The sequence below is a fragment of the Echinops telfairi genome, unplaced genomic scaffold, assembly GCF_000313985.2.
Source record: "Echinops telfairi isolate 266 unplaced genomic scaffold, ASM31398v2 ScPeMD7_3;HRSCAF=10, whole genome shotgun sequence".
Taxonomy (NCBI): domain Eukaryota; kingdom Metazoa; phylum Chordata; class Mammalia; order Afrosoricida; family Tenrecidae; genus Echinops; species Echinops telfairi.
In genome coordinates this window covers 16492105-16505122 of record NW_022103899.1, presented here as the reverse complement: position 1 = coordinate 16505122, position 13018 = coordinate 16492105, and the positions used below count along the sequence as shown (strand labels likewise).

Here is a 13018-nt window from a genome sequence, read left to right as displayed (position 1 = left end):
ATTGGAATAGCAGTAATGAGTTGGACATTTTATAAGTGTAAAACATACAACAGAGTATATATATATATTTTTTTCAGAGTATATTTTTGGTAAGGTTTTAACTTTAATATACACTCAGTCCTTTAAAACATCTATGGTTGTGCCCAAAGTGTTAAACATCAGATCTATAAACTCTTCTTGAACTTTAGGTATGTAATTGCTAAATGCTAACAATGAAAAATACAGGACATCTGTACTAACCTTGTACACTGAAATGCCTTAAAAGTTGAAATGATATGGTTCTAGAAATTAAAATTTCAACTTCTTGAGAATATCTGAGAGACTACTTTAACTATGGTACCTAATAATTCTATAACAAATTAACCTTAAAAACAAGTCTCTAAAAAATTAATGTACAGCCTTAAAAACAAAGTTCAAATTGTATTTTTAAGAGAACCACTCCACACTAGATTCTTGCCAGAGAATAGAAAGATTAATAATTACTTACATGAAAAGCAAATTGCCCTGAGAAATCATACATGCCACAGGAATGCATCAAACTCAGGGTATTTCGAACTGCTTCAGGGCTCAATACTCTTTCACCGGTAATTGGACAGAAACCACCATTAGCCAGCGTTGCAGCCATCACACTAGCTGACTCACAAGTCACCTCAATGGAGCAAAGCTGAAACAGAAACAAAGTGACTTCTAAAAGTGTTGTTCATATTATTTTCAGTATTAAGTTGATTTCTAATATACTGTATTTGCTCTTTCACACAAATCAGAAATCTTTATTTCAAAGGAATTTTAAAATAAAACATGAAGAAACTCCAAAGGTTTCAATCGGCCAAAGTTCTAACACTTTTATTGTTTATTTTGATGTGTCAAACGGTCAGTTTAATCATAAAGATTTTTTTAAATGAAACAAAAAAATTTTAATTTCCAAATATCAGTTCCTGTTTTGAGGTGCCAGAGTCAGTTGTGACTCAGTGACCTTATGTACTACAGCCTGAAACACTGCCTGTCTTGTACCATCCTCCCAACTGGTGGTGTTGAAGATGTTCCTCTTTTCACCAATCTTCTAAGCATGATCTCCATCTCTGGAAACTGGTCCTTATTGGCACAAGTACTCCCTATTTCCCAAAGTTTGCTATATATGCCACTTCACGTGTATAAAGGACCTTCATTAGTAATTGTTTCGCTACCCAAATAAATCAAGAGAGGATTTTAGTCTTTATGAAAAACAGGTCCAAATGTGGCGAAAAAAGCTGATGGTGCCCAGCTATCAAAAGATATAGGGTCTGGGGGTCTTAATGGCTTGAAGATAAATAAGTGGCCATCTAGCTGAGAAGCAACAAAGCCCACTTGGTAGAAGCACACCAGCCGGTGTGATCATGAGGTGTCAACAGGGTCAGGTATTAGGCATCAAAGATCCAAAACAAAAAGTCCATATCAATGTGAATTAGGGGGAGCGTGGAGACCCAAAGCCCATCTGTAAACAAGAGGACACCCCCTCACAGAAGGGTCACAAAAAAGAGACAAGCCAGTCGGGGTGCAGTATACCCCGGATGAGACATACAGCTTTCCTCTAGTTCTTTAATGCTTCCTCCCCTTCACTATCATGACCCCAATTTTACCTTACAAATCTGGCCTAGAGCAGAGCAAGTACACTGGTACAGATAAGAGCTTGCAACCCAGGGAATCCAGGACAGCTAAATGCCTCAGAACCAGTAATGAGAGTAGAGATACCAGGAGGGGAAGGGGAAGGCTGTGGGAGAATAGGGGAACTGATCACAATAATCTACATATAACCCCTTCCCAGGGGGATAGACAACAGAAAAGTGGGTGAAGGGAGACAGCGGTCAGTGTAAGACAGCAGTTCTCAACCTGTGGGTCGCGACGCCTTTGGGGGTCAAAGGATCCTTTCACAGGGGTTGCCTAAGACCATTGGAAAACACTTATTTCTGATGGTCTTAGGAACCGAGACACCGCTCCTCTATCCATCTCCAGGCGGGTACGCCCACATGCAGACATACCCACATACAACTACCCAGCGTGAAGACTGTTACCCATGCTTCAAGACAAAATTTCATTTATTTGTCATTAGAAATAAATATTTCACAATATATAATAACTGTTTTGTGATTAATCACTAAGCCTTAATTATGTTCAGTTTGTAACAATGAAAATACATCCTGCCTATCAGATATTTACATGATGATTCATAACAGTAGCAAAATTACAGTTATGAAGTAACAATGAAAATAATGTTATGGTTGGGGTCACCACAACATGAGGAACTGTATGAAAGGGTCACGGCATTAGAAAGGTTGATAGCCACTGGTATAAGATATGGAAAAAAAAGATAAATTATGAAGGGTTCGTGAGTGAGAGGGTAAAAATAAGCTGATACCAAGGCTCAAGTACAAAGAAAATCTTTTGAATATAATGTCAACATATGTACAAGTATGCTTAATGGTTGGTACAATGGATGGATGTACGGACTATGATAAGAGCTGTACAAGCCCCCAATAAAATAAAAATAAAAGAAATGAGGGCAACATATGTATAAATGTGCTTGACACAATGGATGTATAAATGGATTCTGATAAAAACTGTAAGAACCCCCCAAAAAATGATTTTAAAAAATCATGAAAAAATGGGCAAAAAAAATGTGGCGAAGAAAGCTGATGGTGCCCGGCTATCAAAAAGTATAGCGTCTGGGGTCTTAAAGGCTTGAAGGTAATCAAGTGGCCATCAAGCTCAGAAGCAACAAAGCCCACATGGAAGAAGCACACCAGCCTATGCAACCACGAGGTGTCGAAGGGATCAGGTGTAAGGCATCATCAGAACAAAAAATCTTACCATAGTGAAGGATGGGGGGAGTGCGGAGTGGAGATCCAAAGCCCATTAGTAGGCCACTGGAGATCCCTTTGCATAGGGGTCTCGGGGAGGAGATGAGCCAGTCAGGGTGCAATGTAACAATGATGAGAAATACAACTTTCCTCTAGTTCCTAAAGGTTTCCTCCCCGCTCCCACTGCCATGACTCGAATTCAATCTTGCAAGACTGGCTAGACCAGAGGAGGTACACTGGTACAGATAGGAACTGAAAATACAGGGAATCCAGGATGGATGAGCCCTATAGGACCAGTGGTGTGAGTGGCAAAACAGGGAGGGTAAAGGGAGAATGGGTAGGAAAGAGGGAACCGATTACATGGAATTGTGTGTGACCTCCTCCCTGGGGGACAGACAACTGAAAAGTGGATGAAGGGAGACATCGGACAGGGCAAGATATGACAAAATACCCATTTATAAACTATCAAGGGCTCATGCGGGAGGGGGAAGCGGGGAGGGAGGGGAAAAATGAGGACCTAATGTTGGGGGTTTAAATGGAGAGAAAATGTTTTGAGAATGATGTTGAGAAACGATGTACAAATGCGCTTTACACAATTGATGTGTGTATGGATTGGGATGAGAGTTGTATGAGCCCCTAATACAATGTTAAAAAAAAAAAAATGGGCAAAAAGAAAACCTCATAGTAAACCCTTGGTTTGCAGGAGCCGCTAAAGGGCGGCATGTCCTAAGTAGCTGGAGTGACAGCACATACTCCTTTCCCAGGAACTACACATAGGGTCTTAGCACCCAGTCTTGGTATCTCTGAACTGTGTCTGTATGGTATGTCACTATTAACTTTGGGTGGCTTTTAGAGCCTGGGAATGCACACAAAAAAATTCTACATAAATTACAAGTACTTTCTTCTTTGCTTTACACCATGTTAAAAAAATTAGCATAGTGTGCTATACTACATTTTGACAGGAAGACACAACTGGTACCCAAACCACCATATACCGGTTACTTGTATCAAAATATAGATCAGTTTCTCAGATTTGCTCAATTAGTAAGTATAGTAAACAAATATAACCCTAACATACATCATTCCTATTTTAAACCATGCAATATCCCTTTCTTCTACTTGAATGACTGCCTATTAGTCTAAAGAGAAGTTTTTGTGTAAGCATAAAAAAATTCTCTAAAATTCCCATTCTTTGCAATGTTATCCATTATTTGTTATGATTCACACTAAGTACAGGTAAACATCTTTCTGATACTTTCAGCCAGATCTATCTGACATCAGCAATGATGTCATTCCAAGTCCTATTCTGACACTGTTTGCTAATTTCCCAATGCTGCTGGGTCATCTTTCCTTGGAATGCCAGGGTTGCATCCATTTGTTGAAATATCTCAATTGCTATTTCACCAATCCTCAAGAGATTTGTTGTTTTTTAAAATCATTTTATTGGGGGCTTGTACAATTCTTATCACAATCCATATATACATCCATTGTGTCAAGCACATTTGTACATGTGTTGCCATCATCATTCTCAAAACATTTGCTTTCTGCTTGAGCCCTTAATACCAGCTCCTCGTTTTTCCCCTCCCTCACTCCCCACTCCCTCATGAACCCCTCATCTTCATAAGTTAGTATTAGTCTGTCATATCTTACACTGTCTGATAAAGACTTGTTTTTATCCAATGCAGTCCGTGCAGCTTGGACTTCTTTCTTCAGCACCAGTGGCCCTTCTTGACCATATTCTACATTCATCATTGTTTAAATATTGACCACATTCTTTTTGTTATAGAGATTCTGTGTGTTCCTCTCATCTTCTTTTGATACTCCCAGTGTCATTCAACATCTTGCCCACTGAATCTTTCAGTATTGCAACCTTTAAAGTTTGAACTTTTTCTTCAGTTCTTCCAGCTTCAGAAGTGCCAAGCATATTGAACTTACTATAAATATTTAGTATTAACATTGGAATTATGTTTTTCATAAGGTGGTATAAACCTAATTTGACAAGCCCCATCTGAAGGGAACTTTCTGATATCATGATGGAAATTCAATTAGATACAGCCCTTCTCAAAAATAAGCATAGCTTCTATGATTATCTTTTGAGTTTAACCCTTAACTACAGAAATATGAATGGTTAGATCCTAAGTTATAAAGAAGGAGCTGTGGTGGCAGTGTTTTCGAGTGGGGTTGCGGTATGCATGGTTAGCAGTTCAAAACCACCCGGAGCTCCTTGAGACTAAGAGTGTGCTTTCTATTCCCATAAACAGTCTCGGAAACACACAGGGGGTTGCTGTGAGTCACACTGACTTGATGACAGTGGGTTTGGATATAAGGGCCTTGATGGTTCAGTTGAATATTAAGGCTGCTAACTGAAAGAGAGGCAGTATGAACCCACCAGCTGCTCTGTAGGAAAAAGAAGTGGCAGTCATTTCCATAAAGATTGACAGCCTTGGAAACTGTACTTGGTAGGATCCCAGTGAATCAGAATCAATGCCATAGCAATGGGTTAAGAACATACTTCATTTCATATCATTGTCATCTGGAAAGACAGGCCTGGTATGTGCCACAGATAATGAAACTACAGCTCAGCAACTGAAATCAGGTCACGTGATTAGTAAGTGGTGATACTAGAGATTGGATTTTAAATAGATAATCTCTGGATTCTGATGCATGGTGCTTCAAATTGACAATGTGTAGATTTACGCACTATTTAGTTTGCTAACAAGACTATCATTTCAAATAATCTGGTAGAAATGGCACAGGATAAGGAGACAGATATAGATGTAGTATATTTCTAGTTCTTCAGTCATATGATCAGGTGACTGTGTTCATCAAAATCTACATTATGAACCTCCTTTTCAACTTCTCTAAGATTATAGAAAAGCTAAAATCAAAGCATCTTAAAAACAAAAAGAGTCCAATGTAAGGTCAACAAGATAGTGCAGCAATATGGCCTACTTTAGCTTTAAATACAGGCAGTGGTACCAATGGTGTAAATTCTATGAAAATGAACTGATCTGAAAATATGCATGTGGGAGGGTATTCAGGAAGGCTATCTGAAATGGAATTCAATACTATAGCCCAACAGTATGTGAATGTACCCCTCTCCATGTACATAGAGAGGTATTTTACCTAAGGATAAAACCTACTATGTGACTATAGAAATGACCAAGACAATTATTTTCCTAGCAACAGTTAAGCTAGAATATAGTACTAATAATTTATAAAAGATAACAAATCAACTGAGATACTGCCACTTTACACTGCTAAATATGAAGGCACACACCTTCTTCTAAAGAAAATGTAAAAGCTAATAAAATAGAGCTTAGGGGAAACCAATTTCTGAGATTATGTATTATCTAAGACATTTCATACACATGTTTCAGAAAATTTTTCCTTACAACATTCTAAGGCATAAATTTTAGGAAACATGGGTACCTGGGTGTTTTACTTAGGGCATTTTTTTTTTAAATGCCCTCAATGGAAAATGTATTTTCTTTTGGTCTAGAGTAAAGATTTCAGAGAGATTTGTATTCTGTAATAAGTGATATGCCCATTTATATACAGTTTATATAGTGAAAGTAAATTACCTGGAAATAGAAGTCCAATATACCAACCATGTCTGTGCCTTCTGGAAAACACTGAAAAAATAAATCAACAGTTAAAAATATAATGTAACCTATAAAAGAAAAGGGTGTAGCCAATAAAAATAACATCACATAAATTATTTCCAATTTAATGCTAACAAATATTCATAATTCATATATCATGTAACTGAACCATTTAAAATTTAAAAATCAAATAACAAGCAACAATAAACAAGTATTATACTTTTGGGGAGAAAGGGCTAAACATCTAGCAGAATATGTATTAATATAACTAGTCAAAACTTAAAGTATTGTTAAACAAGTTCATAGCACGGGCTCAAGGACGCTTTGTAAAATCTCTACACTTTACATTCTGACAGACAGTTGCTTAATGGTTACTGTTCAGTTCTTAACATACACATTTATAGTATATTAAATAAAAACATCATTTCAAATAGGAACAAAAAAATTAAAACCTTTTTTTCTTTCAAGTAATATCCTATTGCAAAATTCCGATCTCCACTTTCTCTTTCAGACTGAAACCTAAGAGGGAGAAAAAAATTCTTATATTTATTTATATCATGTTAAAAAATGTGATTATCCTATAGTTTAATTTTTACAGCAAAGAACAATATAAAGACACTAAACTCGACAGGAGTAGTGGGTATTTTGTCAATAAGCAACTGATTTATGAGGATAAACATTTGTGGCAATTCCAATAAGTATGATCAAAGTTAAAAAGGCAAAAGAGACAAAACTTCACTGAAGAATAACAAATATTCTGATACATTTGGAACACAGGGTTTACGGAGAAAAGACAAGAAAATTTAAAAGGAGCCATGTAAGTAGCTAAGTGGCACTCCTGACTACATACAACATGAAAGCCTAGAGGCCTTGCCAACAGCTCCCCTCTCTCTGCCAAACACACATTATTAGGAAAGTCAACAGGTTACCATGCTCAGAATACAACTGTTTAGCCAAGATAAGCTTGCAGCTTCCAAGACACCGTTACCTTTTCATATTTCTATTTTAGAAAGGCATTCTGACTCAGCTTGGGAAAGGAGAAACAGAAAAGATGAGTGTGTCTATAAAGCTACTTCAATGACAGCTGTAAGAAGCCTGAACTTAGTAGGTAGTGATACAAATGGAATAGTAGGGCATCTTTTCCAATCGACTACAAAGAGAAAAGTGAGGGCTAAGTTGGTACCAAGCCTGGATTTCTAGCACAGCCTACTTGAAGGATCCCCGAAGCCAAGATTGGAAATAATGTCTAGCATGTACCAACTGAGGCAGGTTGCGTGTGAGGGACACCTGGCATATCAGCATACAAGTTTCCAGAAGGCAGAGGACAGAACTTTGGAGGTCACTTTGCAGCCACACCTCCAAGCTGGAACTCCGGTGAACCCACTCCTGTTACAGAACAATCCACTATTTAAGATCAAAGGTACAGCATCTACCCAAAGACAATGTCCAGAAAGTTAGGCGAGAAGGAGGAACTGAAACAGGCACCACAGGGAGAAACTGGAACAGGGTTGGCACATTGAGGGGATTCTAATAGATGAATTAAGCGACATGGTATGAGTTTTTAAAATGTAAAACTGACAATCTACTCTATACACATTCACCTAACTCACAATAAAAAGTTAAAAAATAAATAGAATAAAATGACTAGTGGTCAGGGACATTTCAAGTATTGATTAATACTGTATTTTAAAATTATATTCTCAAGTGCATTAATTACGGTTATATAGTTGGCTGTCCTTATTCTAATGTGCTGAGTTAAACGTCAATGTTTACAACAAGATCAAATAGTTGGGGGTGGGGGTAAATTGAATGTATGTGTTATATGTATATTTACATAAGGAGCCTGAGTAGTGTAAGTGCCTAAGTGCCTGGCTGCTAACTCCAAGATTGATTCGGACATACCAGCCATTCTACAAAAGAAAGATGTGGCAGTGGGATTCTGTAAACATTACCACCTTGGGAACCCTAAGTTCTACTCCTATACGGTCAATATGAGTTGGAAAAAACTTCATGGCATTGGTTACATCATTGATAGTTACATGCAATGTTTACATAGAGATATTCATATTTATCTAAACAGATAAACTGTGAAAAGTAAATGAAACTAAGTATTAATCAGAGCACATAAATCAAAGTTGTAGATATTCTTTGTTTATTCTTTTCTTTAATTTTTCTGTAAACTTGCAAACTGAATTGGGGTCATGTATCTGAATAAAAACTGACTTGGAGTAATATCAAGAAGAGATTGAGAAAGGTTAGCCGGGTCTGCTAGGCAGAGAAAACTGAAAAAGCAATAATCTGAATTAAGCTAGAGGTGCCTTCTATGACTACCCACAAGGACCTAGCTAAAACTACTCAAGCATTTTTAAATGTTCCCCTTATTTCCTTGTAATGACCACATCTTAAATATTATTGATTTACCAATGACCTGGGCTAACACAAGGAACAAATGAAGTTAACGAAACAGTATTGAAAGTTACATTCTACAAGCTCGACTTTTAAAATTAATTTAAGGTAGCCTCTTCTTCCGCTACGTCATAAATCAGACTCACGTTGCATTACTGAATCCAACATATTCATTACCAGCCATCTTATTCAAGAACTGCATCACCTATAAACCAAAAGTAGAACGTATCAGTAACCAAAAGCCTAATATGTAAAGAATGTGACAAGAAAACTGAATTTTAAATTCCACTTACATAGTCAAATTTCTCAGCATTATTAACTCCTTGCTGCAGAAAAACGAGACATAAATACATTAGTTTAGACACCACTACAGTTAAATTGTAAGCTAATTGTCAAAAATTTCAAACTGGTATAATTATAATTGACACACTGCATTAGTACTTTTAAATCTAGGAAATACTTCTAAAATAATTTAGTACTGACATAAACACTCTTTCATTAGCACCAATATATGAGGATTGATCTGACTTACAAAGGGAATGCTTTATTTTAAGTATATCTTTACTCAACCCAAAGTTACAGAATTTAAAACACACCTGACCCCAATTCGATTTCACGGCTTCATACAATCTGCTAAATTATATACTATTTACTTAGTTTTGCACTATAAAAACTTAAAATAAAGTTTCACCCTTAGAAAATAATTAAGTATATACATATATTATAATTTTCAATTAATAACATTCTATCTACATATATAAAGTTATACCAATATTAGTGTTAGAAAAATGAGTGATGTTGCAGACTAATCTTTTATAATTCTAGCATAAACTAACATTTTGGGCATACTTAACTAGATCAGAAAAAAATTCTGCTTGCTATATACCTGACTTAAAAAATTTAAAGTTTTATTCTATATTATCTAAAAAAGTAAGTACAATAATGCTTTGCATTATGCCAATTCAAATCATGGAAGATGTATTGTTTCAGCATTTCTATCTCCGACATGTTAGCTACCACAATGTCAATAAGGAAAATCAACGTAACATACACCATTTCAAGTAACCAAATGGTTTCATTTTACCTCGGCGAAGTTTACAAAGCAGTAAGTTGTAGATCTGAAATCAAACGTATTAATTGGTGATATGCACCCAATAGAAACAATACATCTCTAATTTTAAAAACAGGTTTAAAAAAAGTAATTTGGCAAATAAAGTTTTTTTAAAAACTGTACTCTTTTTACATGTTATCCTCAAAAGAACCAAAATATTACACTTTACTAAGGAGGGGAACCTGTATGAGTATAATATTTAATTGTGTAAAATCAGGTTCATTTTTCCACTTTCAAGTTGATGAAGTTGTGGCTGAAAATCTGAAAGCCAAAACATCAATTTATTGGAGGGCAGATAACACAGTCACACATTTATAATCAGTAACTGAAAGAAACCCTACACTATGTCATCATAACAGCAGTAGCGAAGACTAAACAATATAAAGTTGTTCACTTTAGACATATTGTAATCAATCTATATATTTTTTCCTAAGTACAAAATACGCTTTGACATATTTTAAGTTTTCTTTCCTTATAAAACACCATGTAAAAAGGTATACACTCCAAAGCGGTTCAATGAAAAATAATTAAAAGAAATTACCAACTTCATTGAACTGTTGCAGTTGTCAAAATATTCCATAGATCCTAATGCTGTAAAATATTTAACAACATTTAAACCAGAAAAAAACCCTTCAACCTTTGAAAAGCACAAAAATAAAAAACTAACTCTTTTGAAAAAGGACATATGGATTAATTACTGGATAAACTGCTAAAGTAAACTTTGGCTAAAATTATGCCCTGTAAAACTAATTTTCCTTACTAGTTGTCATTTTCAGTATGAAAACCAAAACCCTATTTCAAATCAAGGGTATATCATACACTTGGTCTAAATTTCCCCTTACTAAATTAAAGTAGAATTAAGTTTTCCTTCTATTTGGTTTTTAAGAAACAACTGGTATTTGTTTGTGATTATGTAACAATTAGAGTAAACCACTTAAAAATCCTACTCAGATTACAAAAATGGGGGAAGATAAAATATTTGGATTACTGTCTATTAACTCAAGAAAATCTCTCCTAAAAATTATCGTTTAAATGTGGCAGCATTTGATTAATGTTCATTTTTCTTATCTATCTTGGAAGTGACATTGTTCCTGTACCCCTTGTAAAGAATTCATACACCGCAGGGATATAAAGGACTTAACTACCAAATAAAATATCTTATAATTTTACTTGCAAAACTGTTGGCAACACACACACACACACACACACACACACACACACACACTCACACACACACTAATTTCTCCTTCCCCCAGAATACAAAAGTAGTAAAATTATTATCATTACCATCAAGGGGGTGGGGGGGATGGCAAAGGGGGAGAGGAATAGATGTTTTTTAAAGTGAAGCTATTCCACAGAGGCTAGTTATGCTACTTTGTATACTGTGATGACTGTTAGTATATGTTTACCAGGCTAACGTGATTCTCTGTGGTTTGGCAGATACTGGATTGCTCTTCCATAACATATCATAACATAATCATCTTAACATTTTGCAATCTGATGCAAGAAGCCAATATGGGGAAAATCCGTTTCCCTAGGGGTGTGGCAGCCTGTATGGATGTTTTGGCAAGGCTCGTTCTTTCTGAATCATACATCTGACTTATCTCTTGGCTCATAAGCAAACAGCCTACCATTTGACCTGCTAATCTTGGTTTGGTTAGCCCATGAAATCAGGTGCATCTGAAAAAGTCTTCAGTCTATTAAATATATATACACACGTCACAGCTTTTGCTCCTCTAGAGAACTGTCTAATACATTTATGTTTGGGATTTTTCATTTAAAAAAAAAAACAACAAAAAACCCAAACTCACTGTCTTTAGGTCCATTACAACTCATGATAACCCTACAGTTAAAGGAAAAAATTTGTGCTAAAAATTTACCATGTTAATTTACATTACATATTCTCCTCATTGTCACCGCGTGGATCCTGACACATCGTGACTCTACAGGGCAGTGTAGAATTGTGCCTGTGAGTGACTTAGACAGTAACTCTTTACAGGAATAGAACAGCTCCTTCTTTCACCCATAGAGCAGCTGGTGGCTTTGAACTTCGGACCTTATGGTTAGCAGATCAACAAAGTAACCACTATGATACCAGAGCTCTTGTATTATTGTTCAATATTTTCTCTCCCTATTCAAATCGTAATTTTTACTCCTGGATCAATAAATATTTTCTATTGCTAGAAAGAGAATGGGTCTCTTTCCCTACTTATGATTTTTACAGATGTATGAGCTGAGAAACCTTAATTATAATATCTAAGTAGAGGGGGATAGAAAAATTGGTTACAACACTGTCACTCAGTTCTTTAAATGTCTACCCTAATACACATGCCAAACATCAGTGTTCATCCAACCCAAACTAATTTTTTAAATTTATTTAACTAAATGAAAAGTTTTCTTTCAATTTTGTTGAAACTAAAGAATTGGAAATACCAGTAACTTGGTAATCAAAAGATCTATATAACATGCTCAATATAACCAATATTTCAAAATGTTTTGACTCCAGTATTTCAAAATGCTCTCCTTTGTTGGTGCCCAAGAGATTTTACAACCTGAAGGAGTATGCCAAATCAGATTTTAGGATGCATAAGAACTATGTGTTTCTTTGGTAAAACACAATTTTTTGTAACAAAAATCAATTATAATAAAGAACACATAGAAAAAATAGTTCTGAAAACGAATTGTCTTAAAACTACAAATCCTCTCTTACTCCTTGGAAAGACTTCATATCCCAAGGAATGCAAGTGTATCGCAAGTGTATCCTAAGTTAAAGATCACTATGCAAGCATTACTAGATCTTTTGATAGTTTTGTTTTGAACATATTAGCATTCATTTGTAGTAAATATATTAGCAAAACTTTTTAAAAGGTTAAACTGAATAAATTTTATTTACCAATGCTTTTAATCATCAAATTTTTAAAACAAAAATTTTGTTTTGTTTTTGTTTATGCAGCAATATATTGAATTTTATTTTTGTGCATTTAAAGCAAAATTTTAAAAGCCAATTAATTGGTTTGTTTTTAAAAGGTAGTTAGACTGTACCACTAGAAATAGATTTAATC

General features: G+C 35.4%; 1 protein-coding gene across 1 annotated transcript in view; it reads right to left on the bottom strand.

Moving 5' to 3' along the window:
• The window catches only part of GLS (glutaminase), an 83120-nt gene that overhangs the window by 33060 nt on the left and 37042 nt on the right, over positions 1-13018 (bottom strand). Inside the window, exons 9-13 of the mRNA XM_013004348.2 lie at positions 9139-9171; positions 8992-9050; positions 6892-6958; positions 6419-6469; positions 488-664 (exon numbers count right to left, since the gene is read on the bottom strand). Coding sequence (XP_012859802.2) covers positions 488-664; positions 6419-6469; positions 6892-6958; positions 8992-9050; positions 9139-9171 — 387 coding nt within the window. The remainder of the gene's footprint in view (positions 1-487; positions 665-6418; positions 6470-6891; positions 6959-8991; positions 9051-9138; positions 9172-13018) is intronic.